General features: G+C 38.5%; 1 protein-coding gene across 2 annotated transcripts in view; it reads right to left on the bottom strand.

The window, feature by feature from the left end:
• Nucleotides 1-25,717, bottom strand: part of LOC149145621 (LEC14B homolog) — a 308,684-nt gene that overhangs the window by 110,043 nt on the left and 172,924 nt on the right. For both annotated transcript variants that reach the window (XM_089453362.1, XM_089453363.1), the window contains exon 6: nucleotides 11,252-11,329. In XM_089453362.1, the coding sequence (XP_089309488.1) occupies nucleotides 11,252-11,329 (78 nt within the window). The remainder of the gene's footprint in view (nucleotides 1-11,251; nucleotides 11,330-25,717) is intronic.

Genomic DNA, 25,717 nt, shown 5'->3' with positions numbered 1-25,717 from the left:
TGAACACTTTGACTTATCTAAATAAGAGCATAGATCATCTCTAAGAAGATGATACATGAGATCAGTTGAAGACATGTTGCTTCAACTGATTCTCCAAGGTGACTCCTTCACCTATCATTGTGCTCCATCTTGTCATCATGTTGCACCTCACCGTCCTGCACCCATCATCATAATGCGAGACCTCATGACCATGCAATACACATCATACTAATGCTGGACCTCATGACCATGCAGTACACATCATACCGTTGCACCTTATGCTGCACTGCTCATACAACATGTCTCATGTGCTAGCAACACCATGCTTGCCACTGTTATCCATGCTTGCCATGCTGCACCATGCTTGCCATGCTATGCATGCTTGCCATGCTGCACCATGCTTGTTGTTGTCCCATCTGCCTTTACTGCCATGTCACTGCTGCTGTCCCACTTTGCCTTGCCATACCTTGTTGTTGTCCCATATGTCTTAACATACCTTGTTGTTGTCCCATGCATCTTAGTAGCACTAGGACACCTTGTTGTCCCATGCATCTTAGCTCCACCAAGCTCCTAGCTATCCCATTTACAAGAAATGTTGTCCACAACATTGTTGTTCCAATGTTGCCTTCACTGCTGCTTATATGGTGATTGGTTAGGGCATCTGGCAGCCCTTACACACCCAGTGATCAGTCCACAAACAACAGCGTATTGCTCCTATTCTCCTTGGCCTGGTTGCTTGCCTTTCCTGCTCTTAACCGTGCCTAGAAACAACCCTAAAATAACCCTTAATAGATCTGTTGTCACCTACAACAGTTGCTCCTATCATAGCCCTCCACGCTATCTCCTTACGTTGTCCCTTAGAGATGACTGCGGCCTGGTTAGGAGGGCCTTTCTAGGCCTCTCGGCCATCTAACTTTCACCTCCCAACAACTGTTGTAGTAGTCCCTTACTATGGCCCTATACATAGAGATATGCACCTCAAAACATGCACAAAACTCACCTATAGTCTGCGGCTTGATTAGTAAGGTAGGACTGCTCCAACGTGACACAAAACAGTCCTCAAGCCATTCTTCTTGCCTCTTGCAATGTGGCTAAGAGTTGCGGCTCTTCTTCTCTAAAGTTCGCACCCAAAACAGTGATCAGATACTAGGGTTGTCCACAAACTTGGCTCTCTTCTAGACTGCATAGATACTAGGGTTGTCCTCCTTGTAGCGTAAGGGCTTCTCACTTGACTGCGTAGATACTAGGGTTGTCCTCCTTGTAGCGTAAGGACTTCTCACTTGACTGCATAGATACTAGGGCTATCCTCCTTGTAGCATTAAGGCTTCTCACTTGACTACGTAGATACGAGGGTTGTCCTCCTTGTAGCGTTAGGGCTTCTCACTTCACTATGTCCTCTAGATTAGGGTAGCGTATTTCTTCTTGACTGCGACTAGGGCAGCCTCTTATCCTCCAACGTCTAGGGCTTCCACTCCTAAATTTCTCTTCCACTAAAACCCAAGACAAGTGAAGAGAAATCAAGATAGAAGTGTGTGTGAGAAATGACTCTCAAGTCATCTCCTTTTATACTAAAACGTTGAGCACATGTGGGGTTTATTTGGTTGTTGGCCAACCTTGACGAATTGTCTTATAACACAAATAAATTCATAACTCCATGAATACTTATTGGAATCGGATGATCTTTAGATCAATCCTACACCTTGATGAGAGGGATCCAAGAAAAATATCAACTACCATAAATAACATGACCCACATGAAGTTTGTCCCTAGTTGCCAATTTTAACAATTAGAGACCACTTATTCCCTCATGTGACAAGAATGAAGTTTGCCTACAAGATATGGGATTCCCTTGTCACATTACACCAGAGCTCCAATGAGAATAGAAATATGGTGTTGAGGCAGAAGCTAAGAAACACCAAGATGACCAAGGCTGACAATGTGACCTCATACCTCACCAAAATCACACAAGTGAAAAATGAGTTGGTTGCAGTGGGAGAGGCTATCCCTGAGGACCAGTTGGTCAAGATTACACTAGATGGTTTCACCAAGCAGTGGGATGGATTCATATATGGCATTGTGGCCAAAGAGCATTTTCCAGACTGGAGGAGGATGTGGGATGATTTCATCCAAGAGGAGACCAGGAGGAGTGCCAAGAGTGGCAGTCAGAGTGGTGGGGTAGATGAGGAGGAGAATGTTGCCCTTGTGACTAAGGGCAAGAAGAAGAAGGGGTCCACCAGTGGGGCCAAGCAGCAAAAGGGGGAAGAGAAGTCCGAGAAGGACATGAGCAAAGTGAGATGCTTTGCTTGTGGGAAGATGGGTCACTATGCTTCTCAGTGTCCCGAGAAGAAGGAGAAGAAGAAGGATGTGGCAACATTAGCTGAGGTGGAGGAGTTCGCCTCTAGGTTTGATTCAAAGTTTGCACTAGTGGTGAGCTTAGCCACTAGTGCTACATCCACAAGTGTCTGGCTTATAGATAGTGGAGTATCTTGCCATATGACCGGAGTGAGGGAGCACTTCACGAGTTGAACAAGGGATAACGCAGACTTGAAGGTGGTGCTTGGAGATGACACCAGGGTCAAAGCGACAAAAGTGTGGATTTTATCCTTTCCGAGGGAGTCATTGCCACCTTTGAGAATAACAGAGGTCCTTTATGTATTTGGGTTGAGGAGGAACCTAATATCGGATTTAAGTATTAGGGGCAAGGGATATGTTGTGGTGTTTGGGGGGGACAGGTGTTGATGTATCCCAACAGATCTAACATGGCATCTACGTGATTGGTTTCCGTGAGGGGAGACTTTACAAATTTATGTTTCAACCTACTAGAACTGTGAGGAGGTCACATGAGGGTGATCGTGTAGAGCAATAGGCTGGGCAGGGGAGTGCACTACAAGTTTCAAGGTTCATCGGGATCAGGAGGATCACTAACTTCCGAGGTCACTAGTACACAGGTTACAGGTTCATTACAGACCACAATGGTATCATCATCAAGATCACAGGTTCCAGGGGATGGAGATGAGGTTCCCACACTTGTGCAAGGGACTTCTTCAAGGAAGAGGAAGTTGGAAGGCTTTATGGTACCTTGAAGGAAGCACATGAGTCAGTGAGGGAGAGTAAACCATCAGAGGGGTTGGATCGTGATGTGACGAGAGAAGTAGGTGACAATATGGTGCTAAGGGGTGAGCATATCCACTTCAGAGATAAAGTTGGAGTGCTAGGAAACAATTTCCTCGGTAAGAGGGAGTGTTGAGAAAAATGGTACCAAAGAAGTGTTTCCTAGTGCATGGCTTTTTTGCCTAGGAAAACACTTTATTAACCTTTTTGTCATGTGACATAATGAACTATATTAATGCCATGGAGTAAAGTCACTTTATGAGGTGGTACATGTACTAGGTACTTCTAATAAAGCCACTTCATGTTTTAAATGCGACTTTAGGGAGAAAAAGTACAAAGTGTCTTTTATTATTAAAGTCACTTTATAATTAAATGTTGAATTTATGTGGAGAAAAGTGCACTAGGTACACAACATTAAAAGGTGACTAAGAGACTCTTTAATTGAGGGGGACCACATGAGAGAGCGGGTCAAGTGGGGGACTTGATCTCATGGGTTGAGATTTAATCTCAGCCAGGTTAGGGTTTTCCTACTCTAATGGAAGACAGAAAGGGAAAAGGAAAGGAATTCTCTCATTCATTCTTCACTCGAGCTTTTGGAGAGGAGAAGGAGAGTCAAGGAGGAGAGGAGAGGCTACATAGCCATTGATTTGCAGGAGGAAGAAGCTACAGCAAAGTAGGGGCCTGAATTTCTAAGAACCTGAAAATCTAGGAGGGAGCAATGATTGCTAAGGTTTGTTGAAGGAGAGGATTACTTACAACAAGGAGAGGTACCCATCTGACTTGTGTTTCCTAGCAGAGAAGGTTGACATCAAATCCGAGGTTCTAAGGTTGCCCTAGCGAATATTTCAAGGTGGATTCCTAGGAGACACAGGCCCGCATTTTCAAGTGACAGAGGCCTAAATTTTAGGAGACTCCCAACTTGAGATTTGAGGTTGAAAAATAGGTCAAATCTTCAAGAGAATAGTCGGTTTGTGGCTCAAATTTGTGTGTTGGAGGATAGTTGTCTGTGGTATGCAAACTGTGGGATTTCAATCTGTCTGACAACATATTTTGTGGAGCATTTACAGCAGAGAATTGGCACAATCTCCAAGGGAGCAGAACTCTGTATTTTTTTCACTGTCTAAGTGTTGAATCTCAAGGCAAAAGTCTGACATAAGCTCTTTGCAAAGGTTTGAAAAAGAAAAGAGATTCAAGGACAAAAGCATTCTTTTCTAGAAGGTTGAGCACAAAATTCAAGGGAGATAAGTACTTGAATTATTTATATTGTTGTGTACAATTTGTCTTGAATTAACAAAAATAAAATCCTCCTTCAGGATTGGTTTTCCCCTTCTGAGTTTTTCCAGGGTCATTGGACCAAAAATAAATGTGTCATGTGTGATGAATGCTTGCATTTATTTTCTTGTATCAACTAAAAAATGTCAAAAATTGGTAGAGTAGCCTTAAATGTTTCAAGTTCAATGCATGTAATTAAATATCAGCCATATGTCTTTGTGGGTCGTGGGCATTAAATCACAATACAAAACTGTGAAACTGGGTTTCGGCTACAGCAGCAAAAAATTTCTACAGTATTAGCACAACAACAAATGCCCCCTGAGAGATTATCTTTCTCCCTTTTTGCAGCACTCTAGAGATCATTGTACCCCATCCAGATAGCAGTTTTGACCTTGATGATGTGTGTTGCCCCTACAAAGATGAGTGTTGGGCTATGAGATGATTCCACATGTTACTTGACCCTCATATGTAGCCTCGCATGCTGAAACACTAAGCAAATGAGATTAGGCATTGGACTATTAGATGATGTGCCAAGATGGACTCGGACACCCCCAAGCTCGCCTTAACATTGTTTGATGGATGTTGCTTGTTCTAGAGCTGAAATGGTGGTTGATTATCCTTGAAATGACATGGGAGGACTTGCACATCACTGTTGGATTGCAATGCTTGAGCATGATGATGCCACATCACTCCTCTTTCCCTTATAAGGATGACATAGGGAATAATGATGATGACGTCATGGTTTTGGAGGCAATTTATGGAGGCATACCCATGTTCTTTGAGGCTTTCTTGGAGTGAGTAGCACTCATGATCCAATTTGTCACTTGCTTGGGGCACCTTGAGCATTTATGGAGGATGACGTCATGGTGGAGGTCATTATTTCCCACATATGTGCGTTATTTTTGGCATTTATGTTACATCTTTTTAGCTATATTGAGGTTGGCTTGTGACCTCACTCTTGTTGAACGCTTAAACAAACTTGTTTTAGGGCTTTGCTTGTAAATATTATGGAAATAAGGCAAGTTAGACCTCATATAAATAGAGGAAACCTTATTTCATTTTTATCATCATTAGTCACTCATCACACTCTCCTATCTTTGGGAGTGCACATCAGTCTCCTTGCTTCTATTAGGCCAAAATGTGATCTTTTATGGTGCGAGTTTCTATTGGAGAAGGGTTTTTCTTGGAGATGGTTTCCTAAGATTGATTGAAGTAATTCTTGTGGAAATTTTTTTAAGATTACTGCACATTTTCTATAATTTGCATGTTGTATTTGTGTAGCAAAGCTTTTGCAAGTGCCATGATATAAATTGCTGAATTTTATCTGGAAATATTGCTCCTCTATAATATGTAAAATTGTTTTCCTGGAATTCTTTAAGTGAATTTCAAGTGTGCATCTCTTAAATTTAATATCTCCCCTCACAAGGAAATCATTATGGTTTAATAGTCATCCCCCCTACTTCAACAAGGTCATTCTCATTGATTTTTCCCTAGAAGACTTCATTTGCCCATCTAAAACAAGGCACTAGTCATAGTGGTGTTGATCAAACCTTCTTTAATAAATTTTGTTACTTCTTTCTATTTCCTAGATATTTAAGGTTACAGCGAGGGTTTTATGTGAAATATTGTTAAACAATAATTTATGTTTGATGCATTATTATTCTTAAAGAAGGAAATGCATTTAATAATTATATAAAAGAAAAATCTAGCATTATTTGCATGTAAAATCCCACTTGACGTCATCATCCATTTGTTGTTTATCCATAGTTTCATCCATAAAACTACATTATAAACCGTGCATCCCCGATATCTATTTGAAGGTCTTGCCCCTTTGTTGATTAATTATTAGAAGACCTTTTCTCTTGGCTATCGTATGACATTGCTTGCCTTATTATTGACAATCCGTAAAACCCTAACTTATAGGCTCCACTAGTACCATATCCCAATATTTAGACCTCATTCAATCACCTTAAGCCATTCTCAACGAATATCCTTTAGGTGACCTTTTAGGCAAGCCTCCCTCGTGGTTAAATACCACTAAATAGCAGGAAAGGTAGCTGAGGTGACAGTGGCAACCGATCTCTTGTTGGCCTAAGGTTTGGTTTTGCCTAGTGGGACTTTGCACAAGGCTTGCTAAATTTTGCAGCAACAACCCCTAACCCTAACCTCCAAAGTGATTGATGGTCGAGATTAGATCTCACCTCACTTGAGATCAACAGTTGAGATTAAAACAAACTCACTAAAGTAAATACTTTATTTTTCCTAAGTTTTCTTAGTTCAATAGCCAACATAATTAATTATATGTTTTTCCTAAGTTAGACTTGGGCTAAGTTACAATAGCCACTTACTCAATGCTTGAGCAAGTATCCTAAGGAGACTTTGGGTGACTTCTGCATGCCTAGACACTTAGGCCTGTGCAGAAGTATCTACCCAAGCTACAAAAATCAACAAAGGCCTTAAAAAATACACACTCAATGATCACCATAAATGGTTTTTTCAAAACCCAATGCTAGATGTTAGTTAAACAAGATATGGGAGGTTAAATTAAAGAACAAAACTTTGTTCTTTGGGCTCATAAGAATATGATAATCTTTAATCAAACCAAAGATGACCACCTTTGGTTGGTTAATGATTCTTAGGGAGTTGGATTTAGGTTAGTAACACCAACGCTTGTGAGTGGCCTAATCAAAATGCCTCTAAGGAAAGAAAGAAACTTTAAGGTCATTATTTTGATCTTATGATTTTGCCAAATTTGCCTAGGCATGGGTATGTAAGTTTTGTAGTCAATTACTCCCTTCTCGCACATCCTGCTAAGCTACTTTGTTAGTGTGAAAATTTCTGAATCTAACAAACCAGAAATTCTACTGTAGTAAACTGATTTTCATTACCTACTTGTGTTCTTCACTTTAACAAGTTATTTTCATAAATATTCATAATATATTAATGCAAATACACTACAGCCTACACCACTATACAGATCAAGTACTGAAAAATAAATGAGACAACCACACAAAGGACACACTTATTTTTGGACTAAATGTCCCCGGAAAAACCCAATGTGGAAAAATTGGTGCAGCAGATATGAGGGTTTTATTATTAAACAGATTTCTGAATACAACTAGGGTACTAAATCCGGCACAACCAACAGAGAATAAAACCGGTAGAAGTACCTCTATCCGAGACAGATATTTTGGCGAATCCAACAACTGGATGAACAAACCCCACAGGTGACTGCGTTGTCCCCAGTGTTGTGCAGTGATGGCTGCTCCCAGCTCTGCGCTGGAACTGCGCCACCTCCTCTATGAGCTACGTCACCCTCCCAGTGAGCCTTCCCAGCTCAGAAATCGATTTGTTGAATTGCTGCCTAATCGACCTCACAGAAACCCCAGCACTGCCTCTAAGTGATTGTATCAGCTCCTCTAACCTCTGTGTCATCCTTCTGGAGTTGTGTTGTCTCTCCCTGGTGTTGTGATGCCTCTCTGCCTAAGTCACCTAACATGGGGATTCGGGACACGTAGGATTCGAGATTCGTGGTGTCGAATTCGGACACGCTGACCCCCCGGAACAGGACACGTTAGGACACGTTATATATTATTTTATTAAAAATATATATATATATATATATATATATATATATTAAAAATTAGATATTATCATATTTCTTACACAAATTTTAATTAATGATACAAATTTATTGATTTCAAACATAGATCTTCATCTATAGCTATTAGCATGCATAGTACATACAAAATTCAAATAAATGTCAGTGGTACTGGTCACATAAATGATAAATCTATTAAAAATTTAAATCATGATTCATAATTCATAACTGAAAGACAACCTACAACTACAAGATAGTAAGATAAACACACTGACAATTGTAGTTTTCTCATTAAGTCATCAAATCAAAATGTGTTACATAGGTAGTGTTGGTGCAATGCCAATGGAAAATAGAAATAGAAAATATAAAACAACTACAGGTATACAAGCCTCAAGGCATCAATCAGCATCAGAATCAGCATCACTATCCCCATCATCATGGTCCCCACTGCTCTCCTCTGCATCCTCCTCCTCCCCTGTATCCATAGTCGCCTTTGCATCTGTTGGTATGGAGGTTGACCCCTCTAATTCATCAAATCTAACAGTTTCTAGCACTGGATCATTGAGATCCATGTTGGCCAATGCCAACACAACAGTGGTGTCCAGACCCATATCATCAGGAACAGTGTTACTTGGGAGCGGGAGCGAAAGCGGGGAGCGGGAGCGAAAACGGGAGCAGGAGCGACATATCCAGAAGCTCTTGGTTTGGTGCTCTTGATTAAATACAAGTTCCATACCCTAATACATGACAAAATTCAATGGAAACATTGCAATACCCCAATCCTAAAATCCTGAAAAACTGATAAGTCTGCTGGATTTTGAATGAAATCTAAAATTCTACTTTCTCCATATGAAATCCAATGAGGCCGGAACCACTCTCAAACATGCTGAGTCATTTCATGGTAATGTTAAAAATTTAAGTAAAAGGATGAAAATGAAGATTAAAGAAAATGTCACTTTTACTTTAAGAATTTAACATTACCATGAATAGCATATCAATACTAGGGCCTAGACTTGATCATGAAGCTGCCAAAATGCTCTACTCCTCGCTGCAACAGCAAAAACCACTTGCTAAATGAAAATATTAATGAGCAAACACGCCCTTTTCTTTCCCGCACTGAGTTTAGTGAGTCCTGGAAACAGGACACGTGTCCCAAAATCGCGACACACTTTTGAAAATCGTGACACGACCTCGGAGACGACGTGTCGAAAATGGACACGACGTGTCATATGATTTAGACACGAATCCGGACCGAATCGTGTCGGATTCGCTGGATTCGGGATTCGTAGGGGGTTTAGGACAAATCCGGTGACTTAGCTCTCTGCTATGTATTCTCGGCCTTGGACTGAAGTCCCTCTGCCGAACTACCCCTCTCTGCACTATAAGCTCACTCCGAAATTCTCAGCGAACCACGCCACAGAATTTCGAATTAGCTCAAGTGCTGCTCTCTCTGTTGAGAAATCAACAGTCATGATCTAATCTCTAATCAACGGCTAAGATTAAATTAGACTTGATCCTCGTCTCTTAGAAGCTTCTCACCCATATTTTCATTAATACCCATTAATATTTTAATTTTTCTAAGTTTAGACTTAGGAACCCCATTAAAAATATTAATTATTTTAATAAAATAAAATCCAGGTGGAATTTCACCAAATGATATCTCGGTCTTGGAGATCTCATGTGTTCTAGCCTCTCCACAAAATTTCGAAGCTAGAGCACATCCAATGCTACCAAAAATCAACAGTTAAGAGACAAACTTTCATAGGGCGTCAAGATCAACATAATATGAGAACTCATGAGAATGTTTCTTCTAAAGTTGGAAACAAAGGAGTGAATCTCAATTAAGGGAAGTTAAACATGGTAAACACTTTACCTATAATGATGATGACTCCTCCTTGATATGTGAAAATTTTCATTTGCATATTATAGTGGAAAGGTAAAGATGAGCATCATGTATCTATATGAATTACTAGTGTTTTAAGGAGGAGCTCTAAATTATTAGCAAGGAACCACCTACTAACTCTACTACTCCATCAATGTACTATCACAGGTCACAATGACCTAAAGGAAGGCTTACTCATTATATTGGTCAAGATATTCATGATTGTAAACAAACACCATAGTTGGCTTCTCCCACCCCCTCCACAAGATGACAAGTACCCACACCTCACCTTAGCTATCTCATATAGGTTAAAAAGCCTCCTAACCCAAAGTAGGGTAATAATGGTCGGGAAACCATTGTTACCGACCCAAAACTAGACATGTATGGATGAGAGTCAACCCACTCCCAATGCATGTATGATCCCTTCTGTTGTGTAATTTATATTGTTTTCATGATTGGATAGAACTAGTACAAGACTTCAATAAATTTTTGGTTGTTCATCACTTTTAAGCTTCAAGGCAAATTTCTACTCAGCTTTAGGCTTTTTTATTTCCTAGGTTCTAGATGCTTCTAGCTTGTGGACCCTAGTTATATATATATATATATTCAATTCATCAGCACATAGAATTAGCACCTTGCATACGTGCACTTGCCTACTTGCACAAATACTTTATAATAATATCTTTATTTCGATAGGCATGTCTATTTTGGAATAGGATTTACAGAACTTTAATTTAATTATCAATAATTATTAGGTGGATGGTAGAGATATAACCTCCATAGAATATTGTAGAATTTTCTTAGTAATATACACAAATCAAAGGCTGAGATTTGCTTCCAAAGTAGTTATGCATTTTTTCCCTTTTAATTAAATTCATTAATTAAAAAAAATGTCATATGGACAAGTGTCATATGAAATGAGATGTTTATTTCATTTTGGGCATGTGGTATTAATAAGCCATGATATTGGCCCATGGTATTGTAACAAAACTTATTTACAAAATAAAAATCTCTATGATAAAGTGGGGGTGAATTACTATGGTTAAGAATCATGCTACATGTTTTTTTTAAATGTACACATGTTCAACTTATATATTAATTATTTTTATCATTAATAATAATAATTACTATTATTTTAAATAAAGTTATAATTTAGTTAATTCTTATGATTTTTTTTATTTTAACAACTTGAGATGCATGATGAAGTTAAGTGTTTTGATGCTTATTATGGATTGATGCCTATCGACATTTACCAGCCAGTTAATTTATATGGCTGCGCTAGAAAATGCCTAATTATCATATGCCAAAAAAATATCAATCGTCTTATTAATCAGAGGAATATATTGTCACAATTATTTGCCACAAGTATGTACTAGTGTCTGTGTTTGCACATATAGAGAGTGTACCTTGCAATAGCTATCATCGCTTCCAGAGTAGATCAAGTGGCTAGTGTCATCTGCAAATGATACTGTATTGACATCATCCTGGAACAAAAACGCATACATGGAGCTTTATGTCTCTTTCTTCTGTTTCGCAATTTAAGAAAGTATCATCACATTATGCTGACCACTACTAATTATGCAAAAATTATAAACAGAAAGCATAATAAAAATCATTAATAAACCGCAGATGGATGGTTTAATACAAGGAACAATATAGAGAAGATCTCAAAACCATATGGAAACGCCAAGCAACTAACATGAAAAATATAGTACAGCTGCAACAGACATACAAGAAGGCAAGAGAATCTGTGACACGGCCATAATAAGTCACCTTTTACGTCCAAACATTCTTATAAAAGGAAATTATCCCTGCCCTCATACTTTATATTTATGTTTCTCAAGTATTCTGCAAGCAGCATTTCTCAAGAATCCCGATATGATCATATATAACTTACTTGAGAAAAAATGCATCACCTTGTATGATGTATGAGTTTCCTATCAATGATAGAAGCTGGTCCAATTGGAAGAGGAATATCTCCAGGGGAAGATTGGAATAGCTGTCCATATCAGTTGGTTCTGAAAACATGTATTAAAGCCTATTTCTTTATTACCTTCTTTTGTTTCAATTATGTGTCCTGAAAAGTATCTCAAAGGTTGAGAAAGCCAAATCTATTTTCTTCAGAAATCACATACTATTCTTATAATATATTTTCTATACAATTTTAGCCCTGTTGTTTGCAATATACATTTATTTCCATCTACAAGAAGCAGATATTGCAACTATGCCTTCAGTAGTGTTTACAGAATGCTCTCTACAGTTGCATAACTTGCCATAATGAAGTAGCACTTACTGGCCATAAAAGTTGGATATCAAGATTTCAAAATATAGAGAGATTTAGACGGAAAAATATAGGCAAACCATTTGAACTTAAATTCTTCCATGTTAATAATGAGGGGCTAAATGTCATGATGTTTAAGACAGCCCACGTCCATGTTTGTTATTCGTATTTACGTGAACCACTAGAGTTTTTTATAGTCATTTATATACTCCATTGAATCATTAGGATTTTTTATAGTCATTAATATATTCCATTAGTTAAAGAATTTTATGGCTGTAAGTTCTTTCTGCTTTTTAGTGGAGCATTATGTTAAGCAAATTATAGCACATGCAAAAGGCAGAAAGTAAAGGGGGAAGACTCGCTATAATAGGCTGCTAGGCATTATAGTGCAATGGAGTATAAACACTCCAACACTAGGAGTCAGAGATTAGTAAAGTCAGTTGAATGTGTAATAAAGGTCACATAATACATTATTTCAAGTAACCAACTATAAATTAATCACGGATCACTATTATTAACTGATGGTAGTTAGGTCAAGCGGGTACCACAACTATCTAATGTATGAACTATAAATTGATCTACCTCATTGTACCAAATCACTCCATTTTAATAAAATATTATTCAACATCTCCTCCGTATTTGTATTCTTATTTTTCTATATGATCCAATAAATGATACCCGTTGAAGAAACCTGTGAAGAGTAGGATTGGAGCCAAGAGACTAATAAAAGATGCCTGACAATATGTATAAGTATTAGTGCCAAATGACCCTTCAATTCTTCTATATTATTATTTGACATTGAACAACCAAGGCAGTGTTGCTCTGTCGTTGCCACTATAGAGCCAGTTTACCAAGGGCATTCCAGGTAGAGGAAGTGGTGCTCTTCTGGGTGCTCTTGGTCCTTCAGGCAATTTTTTGTCCCTTTATTTTCATTTTGACCTAGCTCAAAATGCCGACTAAATGAAAAATATCAATGTTTTTTTCATTTTACCGTAAACCCTTCAAAACAATAAATTCCAGCTTAAATCAATCAAAGGCTCGAAACATTTGAAACATCTAGAAACAATTAACAGCCTCACAAAGCTCTGGTGAAGATAGCCCAAAAGATATAAAACACACCCGCTAATGATGAAATCCTGGTCAAGCAGACTTCTCTGGATTAATAGCCCTCTAGCTACTATGTACAAGCTCAATGTATAGGATGAAGATAGACAGACAATATAAAATGCCAATTATCAGGGAATAATGCACTGTAATATGAGAGGAATGCTAACAGTTGATTAAGATTTGTCTACCGGTTCTAAATAGAGGTGCCACCAATCTCTAAGAAAGGAATGCCAAACATTCTATGGATACCAATGATCCTTTCACCTCCTTTCACCAATCATCGATATCAAATTACATATCTGGCCTTTTTTGTTTTGTCACTCTCAAACTGTTTTCCATTTCTCTACAAGCAATCACTCAACCAGGTGATTTCAGAAAATCTTCTCTACATCCACCAATACTTTCTTTGATGAGATTTCAATATATTGCAACTGAGTGAGGTATTCTTTCATGACCTCAACTATATGTTCCACTGTCATAAACTTCAAGCCACAAAACCTCAAATTTCAAAGCTCGGTTTGTTATTCTTTGTTGGTCTTTGCATTTTAACCAACATATCAATATAGACTTTTATATTGGGAAAATCGCTTCCACTTCTTTTGCACGAGTTGCAAATATTGTAAGCATGGAAAATTTCAAGAGCCAATATTTGCAGGTGGGCTAATTTTCCATGGTTTTTCCCAAGATAAGATTTGCTAATTTCCATTTTTCTTAAAATGGTTAGCCCAATTTTTATAGTACAAAATTATCTTAACTTAAAAATCACCAAATTTTATAGAGACTGTATAAAATTATTAGAAATTTATAAAAAATCACCAAACATTTTGTAATTTGCATATTAGGGACTAGCAAGATTTGTCAAGATTTATAAAATTTTAGATAAATTCCCATCCATAAAATTATCTTTCATTGTAACGCCCAAATTTGTAATGTGGGAATCGAACCTGCAACCTAGACTCAACTCGAGATAGCTAAGATTGCTATTTCCTTGGGCCAACATACAATTATTTTTAACCCTGTCATTGGCCACTCCAAAGTGGTTGAAAAATTGGAGTTACCATCAAATGTTCTTAATTCCAAATTTTTTGTTGAAAGACGCACCTTTAATATCTGCATTGGAGAAGTAATAGATTGCAACAATGATACAATGGTGAGGTTTGACAGCGTCAAGCAAAATCGTCATATCTTTTAACTGATGTCAAATTTGGCACTGAGAATTTGGATGCACAAGACAATGGCACAAATGATTTCCTACAACAAGAGTCAAACAAAGGCTACAACAAGCACAATTTAATGATTGACGTTTGGCATGAAGATCACCTGGGCAACATAAGGAGGAGCCACAAAACCATGGCTTTGATACCATGTCAAGCAAAATGAAGGAACTCCCAAACTTGACAATATTGCATTAATGTGGATTGATATATATATAACATTGGAAACGACCTTTGGTTTCATCTTCCAAAGTCGATGTGACACTTCCTATCTACCTACAAGGAGTGACTCTTCATCTTTCAGCTATTTACAACTTATTTACAAATTATTTACAAACACACAACCCTAAAGGATTATGTGTCCAACACAACGATTGCGTTGGAGCAACGCACTTCGAAGAAGGGGGGCTTGTTATGATATCTAAGATAATCCACTTCAATGTTAGTTATTGTGAATTATTATTGGAAATTTTTTGTACTTATTTATATTTTCTGTTACTTCACAGATATTACGTTAAGATCTTTTACAACAGTAAATTGTTATATTCTGTTAGTTAATGGGGTTTTATGTTAAACCAGTTATCCCACATGCAAAACAAAAAGAAGCTAAAGTAAACATTAAATATAAATTCAGTTATCCAACACGCAAAAGACGGTAGACAAGGTGGGAACATTACCTATAAATAGGCTCTTAGGCACCAGGAGTGGGAGATTTTTGGGGAATGTTGTGTGTGGGTAGTCTACGAGAGACTGCATCTCTAGCCAAGTGCAGCCTTCATACTGCTCTTGGAATCTGCCTCCATTGTCATCCATACCTTCTTGGGAAAGTTTTTTTATCTTATTGCATAGTTATTTAAGATTCTATGATATTTTGGTTCTTGGCATGGATTTGTAACTGCTGATAGTTTGTTCTTCAGATATGAAGTTTACCCTGCTAAATGCTGTTGTATTTATAGTATTGTTGAATTTATTGCTAATTATACTGTTCTATTTGCCCAGTTTACTGTTGCCTCCAAAGTAAACTAGCTGCTCTAGATCTACTGCTATATACATATCAGGTTCTTGTTAGTGCAGTTTATTGGGTTCATAATGTTGAAGAACCTAAGGGCATGTATAATTAAGTTGATTCTTCATTACATGATAACAATTTGTGAAGTATTCAAACAATTTATCTTAGTTTGATGTTCCATTCATTATTAGTGTATATGATTACCTTATCAAAATGCTACCAAAAACAAAAGAGACAAGAACACAAATGTTTGGCTTTCTCCAGGACCAAAACCTCTCCCTCTTGGAGAGGAAAACCCACATATAAATTCTTCTTATAGAGACTCCATTGACAAATACCAAGACCATGACCTTTGACACAATCTGCCTCTCCAAGACCAAGACATCAATCCTCTTTCTTGCCATTCCTGAGATCATCATCATCGTTGCTGATTACACTGATGTCATCATAGTTGCACTACTGCTGCACTTTTAACTGAGATCATCCTTGTTGCTTTCTTCACCAACACCATAGTTGTTGTGTCTTCATTGAAATCACCATTGCTGCAACATGAAGGCCTTCACAACAATATCACTGAGATCAGTTGCTAATGCATCTCTTGCTGCACTGAAATCATTGAGACAATGAGAACACTGATATACAAACTCATGATCTATAGTCACTGTGATTATGGTTATGTCAGGATCAAGACTGTGATCCTAGTCACTGGCAACTGCTCCTTGTAGTACATCAAGTCTGCATCATAATAAATCCGAGAGCTGTAGTAACTAATGATACTCTATGGCCCACGGGGCTTTGGATTGATGGTGAATGGGTGCGCTGTTAAGGCACTCCTTGCGAAGGGTCACCGGTTCAAATCCCCCGTGGGTACTTAGGTTAGTCTAATAGATAAATAACAAAAAAAAAACTAATGATACTCTATGCCAAGGATCTCTGTCATCATGGAAACTCCTTCCATGGTTCTGCCGAGATAATATAGATCCTCTTCATATAACCCTAGCCATTGCAATACATCATGTTGAGGCTACTACAGGTATATCATAGTGAAGACAGTAGTATGTGTGAAGGCCCAGATCACATGCTGCCTTATCTGCTCTATTCATCCGAGGGCATCATCTTCAGATCACAAGTAAGTCGAGAGGAGGCTAATCTAGGTTCTGCTGCTCCTTATACCCATCCAAGGAGGCAGCTGAACCCTAGATCTATCCCACAGAAATATAAGGATCCTCTGCTCCTTAGTGACCCGAAGATTCAGAGACAAAATGCGAGTTTTGTTCCTCCTTGTCTGCGGCTTCTCTACCCAACCATCTGCTCCTTGACTGTGGCTCCTACTCCAGCTACCTCACTTGACTGCGGCTCCTCTTCCTCTTGACTGCGGCTGCTCCTTCACTGTGGCTAACTGCGGCTTACTGCGGTTCCTTGTTATGAAACCAACTCAAGAAAAGATAGAAAAGATAGATAAACGCCTTAGAATTCAGCCTCTTCGAGGGGGCAACCTCCTTTACATTACATAAATGAACAACTCCTTGGATGATACAAATGAAAAGACCTCATTTCTATATATAGGAATCCAAGGGGTCATAACATAATCAGAGCCGACATAACAATAATAATGTAAGGGCACAATAATAACAATCGTGGGCTTCTATGGGGCACAATAGTAACAATATGGACACTACATGGGTACATCAATATAATAAGTGGGCTATACTAATAACAATAAGGGGTTACACTAGTAGTATAGGGGCCTAACATGCCCCTCTCCTTCAAAAAGCGTTGTCCTCAACGCTTGAGTAGTTCTTGATGCTTCTGTATAAAATTCTTGTCCTCCCATGTGGAATCTTCAGCAGGTAAGTTCTTCCACTTGATGAGATACTCGGAAATTGATCGATTTCGTAGCTGTCAGGTTCTTGTTTCTGTGACTGCTCCAGGTTCCAATATGATTTTTCCTTCCTCTTCAATTTCTGGAAATATTGTTTGAATTGGGATCTTTTGTAACTTTTGAATAAGTGGCCATACTTCTTCGTCCTTCTTCCATTCATCCCTTGCTTCATTTATCCAATCCGGTTGGATAATAGAAATAGCACAAAACAATGCTTCCACACCCTCATCCTTGAAGAGTCTTCCCATTCGGTAAGGTCACCATTTTTTAAGTGCATGTAGTATTGCCAACATTTCCTTCTCATAAATAGCTTGCTTGAGATGTAGCAGTAAAAATACCCAATCACCTACATCAAAACATTTTTCACTACGATGTTGATCTACCTGTTGTTTCGTTTGATTTTGCACCGAAGTGGCGTTATCCTTTAAAATTTGGAGAACTTGTTGTTGATGCTCAATGTGATCTTTCACTGCTTGGACCTTTTTCTTCTTGATATGTCCTTCTATCTCTGGAGTTTGAGGAGTGGTAATTTCTTCCAATCCTTTACAAGATATGGTCGGATTCATTTCTTGATGCTCGATGTGATCTTTCACTTCTTTAACATTTTTCTTCTTGATATGTCCTTCTATCTTGATACTTTGAGTGGTAATTTCGACCAATGAATTACAAGATATGGTTGGATTCATTTCTTCTTTCTCGATGTGATCTTTCACTTCTTTCACCTTTTTCTTCTTGATATGTCCTTCTATCTTGAGAGTTTGAGGAGTTGTAATTCTTGCCAATGCTTTACAAGATATGGTCTGATTCATTTCTTCTTTCTCTGAGGTGGGATCCTGGCGTATATCTTCTTCTTTTGATGTTTCTTGATCCTTTTCTTCCTCCTCTTCATATTCTATGTAAAATAATTTCTTCTCAGCACACTTATGACCTTTAGTGCATTTGCTATCACAATTGTAACAAAGCCCTTTTTCTCTTTTTTCTTCCAATTGTTGTGGTGTAACCCTTGTAGGTTGTGGAAGGCTAGGAGAAACAACACTTCCATCTTTATAGTTGTGAGGGGTATGCTTCCCGGTTTCCATAATTTTTCTTTCCAATATGTCACAAAGCCCTTTTACTCTTTCCAATTGTTGTGGTGTTTCTCTAAAGAAGGTGTTGCTCTTTGTATCCTCATAATGTGCTATCATTTCCTCTGTGAAAATTGACCACGTAACAAGTTGTTTACGAGAACAAAGCCCTTCATACCATAAAAATTGATCTGGTTCTAAATATGAAGATGCAATACATACCTTTTGTAATAGTTGTACACCATGTAGATCAAAATATTTCTCCATCTGAAGTATCCAATTTACCGGATCCTTGCCATCAAACTTCCTCATCTTGCTTTTTCTTGATTTTAGGAGCTTGATCTTCAAACGACTGTAACTCTGTACTTTTGGATCTTTAAGTTCTGAAATTGTGACCTGCAGTAGCCCTCTGTGTCCTCTTTCCAATGCCACAAGTCTGACCCAAATTGGGTTCTCCAAGGAAGAGTTATGCGAAATCTCCCACAGTGACTTGATTATAGACTAGTTCAGTAGAGCGAACTTGTACGATGTTCCAAGAGTCACTGTTTCGACCTTTGGATCTGAAAAATGCATAAAAGAAACTACAGTCTGTCCTCTTTCTGTACCTTCTTACGAAATTTCAATCCGATCCTCAGAGATAAAGTTATGACAATTTTCCCTAGGTCACCTATTTGGAATGTAATTCAGGAGTCTGCAAAAAGACCAACTTCCTCAGATCATATCTCCGCCAATATAGCGCGAAAAGCTCTGAAATTCGGACCCGAGGTTCAGCGCAATTTCTTCTCAAATGGGTTTTTTTTGCAACTTCTGAAACGTCGCAGAAAAAAAATTATAGCGAAAATTCCACGATGACCTATTTGGAGCAGCAAAACCCTAGAATCCAAAGCTCTGATACCAAATGTTATGGAACCAACTCAAGAAAAGATAGAAAAGATAGATAAACGCCTTAGAATCTAAGTCACAGGACATGTCCTCCAGGGTCCCGTGTCCCGTATTTTACGTACTGGACACGAAAACAGCCCTAATACGTGTCGAATACGGTTTTTATCGTGTCCTGTAAAATGGAATACGTATTCGCTGGTTTTCGTCGTGTCCTGAATTTAGAAAACGCGTATTTCGTTGGTAGAAAACGTTGCCTGCATAAGCTGCAATTTTTTTTGAAAGAAACAAATAATTTTTGAGTGGGGCAGCTCAATGATCAAGTATAGGCCCTAGTATTGATATGCTATTCATGGTAATGTTAAATTCTTAAAGTAAAAGTGACATTCTCCTTAATCTTCATTTTCATCCTTTTACTTAAATTTTTAACATTACCATGAAATGACTCAGGATGTTTGAAAGTGGTTCCGGCCTCATTGGATTTCATATGGAGAAAGTAGAATTTTAGATTTCATTCAAAATGCAACAGACTTATCAGTTTTTCAGGATTTCAAGATTGGGAGATTGTAATGTTTCCAGGTGACACCATCTGCTCAGGCTACCCCTGCCACCAGTAAAGGATGTGGTCTACCTCCTATAGCTCCTACTTCTAGTTCTTCAGCGTCTAGAGCATAGCAAACTCCACTGCCAACTCCACCAGCACCAACATCTACATCTAGAGGGAAAGGGAAAGCTGTGGCATTTTCTCGCAAGAGGGGCAGAGGAAATCAATAGGATTAGACTTTAGTTATTTTCTTATGTGCTTGTAAGTTGTACATGAACAATGAACATTGAATATTGAAGAATCAAGACCAAGCATATCACATTCTAATTTCTAAATAGTAAATTTTGATTCTATTTATTTTTTTAAAGTGAACTATGAACTTTGAGAAGTAATTGTATTTTAATTTGATTAGATAAGCTGCAACCTGCAATTTAATATGGATAAAAAACTATATTTCGGTATATATATATATATATATATTTTATTAAATATATATAAAACGTGTCCCCCGTGTCCTGTTTCCAGGTCGCTGCGTTTCGTATTGAATACTCGTATTTACGTGTCCTCTGTGTCTCGTGTCCTCGTGTCATGTGACTTAGCTTAGAATTCAGCCTCTTCGAGGGGGCAACCTCCTTTACATTACATAAATGAACAACTCCTTGGATGATACAAATGAAAAGACCTCATTTCTATATATAGGAGTCCAAGGGGTCATAACATAATCAGAGCCGACATAACAATAATAATGTAAGGGCACAATAATAACAATAGTGGGCTTCTATGGAGCACAATAGTAACAATATGGGCACTACATGGGTACATCAATATAATAAGTGGGTTGTACTAATAACAATAAGGGGTTACACTAGTAGTATAGGGGCCTAACACTCCCTTACTCCATGCGAAATCTCAGAACCATCCGAATATTTTTCATGTGATTTTCGTTGACCCTTCATGGGTATATATAGTGGTCACGTCCATATATTTGAGCCGACATATACTTATGAACCGACATGTCCTCTTTTCAAGCCGACTTGACATCCATTTATATTTAAATCATTTATTTGAGCCGACATGATCATCTTTTGATGTTTTCGCTTGCAAACTTCTTGTGCTTGTTGTTGAGGCATTGATATTCATCTTAGAGGGCTGCTACACTTGTTGAAGACTTGTATACATTTACATGGACTCATGACATGATTCTTTGACATAGAAATAAATCCTATAGACATAAGAAGAAATTTTTTACCTAGAGACACTTCTTGCTCATGAAACCCATGTAGCAAGATTACAAAAAATATTTATTTCCTTTTATTACATCAAATACAAAGATCACGTCATTATGAAGACCGAACCTAGTTACACTTTCTTCAACACTCCCTCTTAACTAGGGAGATATTCATAATGGTACTTGGTCATTCTCAATCTGAATAATTTCTCATAAGAAGAATCGGATTTGCAATCCATCTGTTATAGCATCATTTCAACCAACATTGTTTCCATTTAGCAAGGCCTTGACTAACAACTCCATCTCTCACTTAGATCAGAGCACACAATGTTGGCGAGACCAATGACTGATAGACACACATCATCATTGTCTCTCTTAGGGTCATACCCACCCGGGTGTTCTCCAAGTATGCCCTACTAGGACTATTCTCATCTTGGGTTCCCAGCCCTCAAGAATATCGGTCCTCTTGCCCACTCTTGTCTTGGATGCCCTACCACATCCTCAAAGAGTGTCGGATGCCAGATGATTACACAATCCTCCATACTTTCTTCCAAACTAAAGACAAGAATGTTATGTCTAACTCTCCCTCTTAGCCAGGGACAAGTCCCAAGTTTCTCTTTACTCAGAAACTTGCTCGAGTTCCTTTGCTCATAGGAACTTCCCAGAGCTCCCTCTTACCCAGGGACTCTATCATCAGTGCTTTATAGGGTCTTCTAGTTGACTGATGATTCAAGACTTCGATGTCATCAATTTCTTCACATGTAGGGTCAGCCATCCATTACTTTCCTTCGTCATGTCATTCCTTCTTTTCCGGAAAGTATCCTCCTTGGCTACATATCTGGGGCTTCCTTCATAAGCTCATATGTCTTCACTTTCCTTCAACAGTGATTGCTCTGGATCACAAGGTACATAGTTGTGACATCCTTCACAACTCTTCTTTCCTTGATCCTGCACACATACCCAGACTTTTCCAAGAGGTCAGACACCAAAAACAAATCACATATTACCTTTTGGTGATGGCCTTCTTCCAGTGACATCTTCTTGTAGGCATCATTCATCCTGCATACATGTTGACACATCTCCCAATGATTTCTGTTGTCAAGGGTCCTCATCCTTTTAGACTTCCATCAAAGTCTTCACATCATTCTGGGAGGTTTCCTGGTCAAGTCTTCCTGATCCTCTGGATGTTGATTGCCCTCATCATGGTTGATTCCGGGAGGTTTCCTAGTCTAGTCTTCCTGATCCTCTGGATGTTCACTGCCCTCATCATGGTTGATTGCGAGAGGTTTCCAGGTCAAGTCTTCTTGATCCTCTGTATGTTGACTGCCCTCATCATGGTTGCATGTTTTACGATCTCTTTCATCCTCATGTCTTTCATTTCCAGGAGCTCTCAGAGTTCTTTAATTGTACTCAACTACCTCATACTTCATATGAGGACATATTATGTTGATTTCATCTAGTTGGACTTATGTCTTTCTGCATCCTTTCAAAGGAGGAGATCCTTTCCCTTTTGATCATGCTCGATCCATTTTATCTGCAACCATATACCATGACATTACAATATCAAATGCAAATACAAATACAATCATACATACCTTATTTTTCTTTAGGTATCTTTCAACAGCTTCCTTGATTGAACGGTTCTTCAATCCCTTGATCTGCTTCATTCTTCATGTCATTGAACCACCATCTCATGAGATCCAAGAGTTGGAATTTCTGCTAAAACATTTTTTGCCTTTCCGGACTCGGAGATCCTCCGCTGAAATCTCTATCAGAGATCCTTTAGTATATCCCCATCTGGCAAATGTTTCCTTTGACCTGGATGAACTCTTCCTCTCCTGCAATGTACAACGAGATTCCCAAGAGCTATGTTCTTCATGATTTCATACGAGCTCTTACTTCCATGATGCCATGATGCATCTTCTTACTATGTTCATATCTGCAAGGACTTTTAATAGGATGCCTTTTGAGAGGGATACTATCTCATTCATAATGGAGATCTATTACTCCCTCTTTCCCTGATCCTTTCTTCAGCTTCCTCCATCCTTCTGGCGATATGAGTTTTTCTTCCATAGTACTGTTTTGTCTTATCAACCTTACCTTTACTTATCTGCACTTATATGTGACTCATCATTTCACCTTTCTCTATCTGACATAGAGACCATAGACTACTGATTGAGGTAACCCTCTTTGTTCATGGACATTTGTTACCTTGCTTATCAATATCTATATCAATGATGATTATTTTCTCACCATTTTTCCCAGATCTCGTAACTGAGAGATCTCATGAAGATATTTCTTCATTCTTTGGCACCTTCTGTACTTCATTTCAGAGAGTATATCCTCCAGCATTTCATGTAACCTTCTTATGTCTCCTTTCTTACTTTATAGAACCTTAAGAGTTCTCATGTCTTCAAAGGAGACCTTGATGTACTGACTTCACTACTTCATAAGGATTTTTGTCAATCCTACTGCAAGACCTTTTGATGACCTATCTAACCCATAGATCTTCTTGCAATGATGAAGTCATTAAACCAAACTTGATTATAAAATAAAAGATACTTACTTGATACGTGAAGATGAGATCTTCACCTTGATTAAGGTAGATGCATTGATGCTTGGATAGGATCCTTGCTGAAGCTTATCTTCAAACCTTCAAAATGATTGACCTGAATATCTGATCCTTGCAGCATCGACTAGAGGTTGCTCACCATGATGTAACTGGATAGTGCAGCATCTGATTTGAGTACTGTCCATATGCTCTCGAATCAATTTGAAAGGTATTTAGACTGAGATAGTAACTATCACTGAGATGCTGAAGGTGTAGCTGTGAGATCTGAAAACTGTTATTCAACAACCCTTACTGCTGTAGATTTGATGATATAGACTGCTTCTTGAATCTAGGTCTCGTCCTTTGATTGTAGATCCTTCAGCTAGATTGATGCCTTGACCTCATCCTTTCAGACTTCCATCAGAGTCTTCCTTGACTGCTGAACCAAACGCTCTGATACCATGTTGAAGAACCTAAGGGCATGCATAATTAAGTTGATTCTTCATTACATGATAACAATTTGTGAAGTATTTAAACAATTTATCTTAGTTTGATGTTCCATTCATTATTAGTGTATATGATTACTTCATCAAACTGCTACCAAAAACAAAAGAGACAAGAACACAAATGTTTGGCTTTCTGCCAGGGCCAAAACCTCTCCCTCTTGGAGAGGAAAACCCACGCATAAATTCTTCTTATAGAGATTCCATTGACGAATACCAAGACCATGACCCTTGACACAATCTGCCTCTCCAAGACCAAGACATCAATCCTCTTTCTTGCCATTGTTGAGATCATCATCATCGTTGCTGCTTACACTGATGTCATCATAGTTGCACTACTGCTGCACTTTTAACTGAGATCATCCTTGTTGCTTTCTTCACCAAGACCATAGTTGCTGTGTCTTCATTGAAATCACCATTGCTGCAACATGGAGGCCTTCACAACAGTATTACTGAGATCAATTGCTAATGCATCTCTTGCTGCACTGAGATCATTGAGACAATGAGAACACTGATATACAAAATCATGATCTATAGTTACTGTGATTATGGTTATGTCAGGATCAAGACTGTGATCCTAGTCACTGCTCCTTGTAGCACGTCAAGTCTGCATCATAATAAATCCGAGAGCTGTAGTAACTAATGATACTGTATGCCGAGGTTCTCTGTCCTCATGGAAACTCCTTCCATGGTTCTGCCGAGATAAGATGGATCCTCTTCATATAACCCTAACTATTGCAATACATCATGTTGAGGCTGCTACAGGTATATCATAGTGAAGACAGTAGTATGTATGAAGGCCCAGATCACATGCTGCCTTATCTGCTCTATTCATCCAAGGGCATCATCTTCAGATCACAGGTAAGCCGAGAGGAGGCAAATCTAGGTTCTGCTGCTCCTTATACCCATCCGAGGAGGCAGCTGAACCCTAGATCTATCCCACAGAAAAATGTGGATCCTCTGCTCCTTAGTCACCCGAAGATTCAGAGAAAAAATGTGAGTTCTGTTCTTCCTTGTCTGCGGCTTCTTTACCCAACCATCTGCTCCTTGACTGCAGCTCCTCTTCCTCTTGACTGCGGCTTACTGCGGCTCCCTTACTCCATGTGAAATCTCAGAACCATCTGAATTTTTTTCATGTGATTTTCGTTGACCCTTCATGGGTATATATAGTGGTCACATCCATATATTTGAGCCGATGTATACTTATGAACCGACATGTCCTTTTTTCAAGCCGACTTGACATCCATTTATATTTAAATCATTTATTTGAGCCGACATGATCATCCTTTGATGTTTTCACTTGCAGACTTCCTGTGCTTGTTCTTGAGGCATTGATCTTGGTCTTGGAGGGCTGCTACACTTGTTGAAGACTTGTATACATTTACATGGACTCATGACATGATTCTTTGACATAGAAATAAATCCTAAAGACATCAAGAAGAAGTCTTTTACCTAGAGACACTTCTTGCTCATGAAACCCATGTAGCAAGATTACAAAAATAATTTATTTCCTTTTATTATATCAAATACAAAGATCATGTCATTATGAAGACCGAACCTAGTTACACTTTCTTCAACACATAAAAGCAGTATCCAAGCCAGTAATAACA

The sequence above is a fragment of the Pinus tabuliformis genome, chromosome X, assembly GCF_031772625.1.
Source record: "Pinus tabuliformis cultivar Carrire ecotype Pingquan chromosome X, CPIR1, whole genome shotgun sequence".
In the NCBI taxonomy this organism is placed as follows: domain Eukaryota; kingdom Viridiplantae; phylum Streptophyta; class Pinopsida; order Pinales; family Pinaceae; genus Pinus; species Pinus tabuliformis.
The sequence above is the reverse complement of the archived record's forward strand: the minus strand, read 5'-3'. Positions and strand labels throughout refer to the sequence as shown.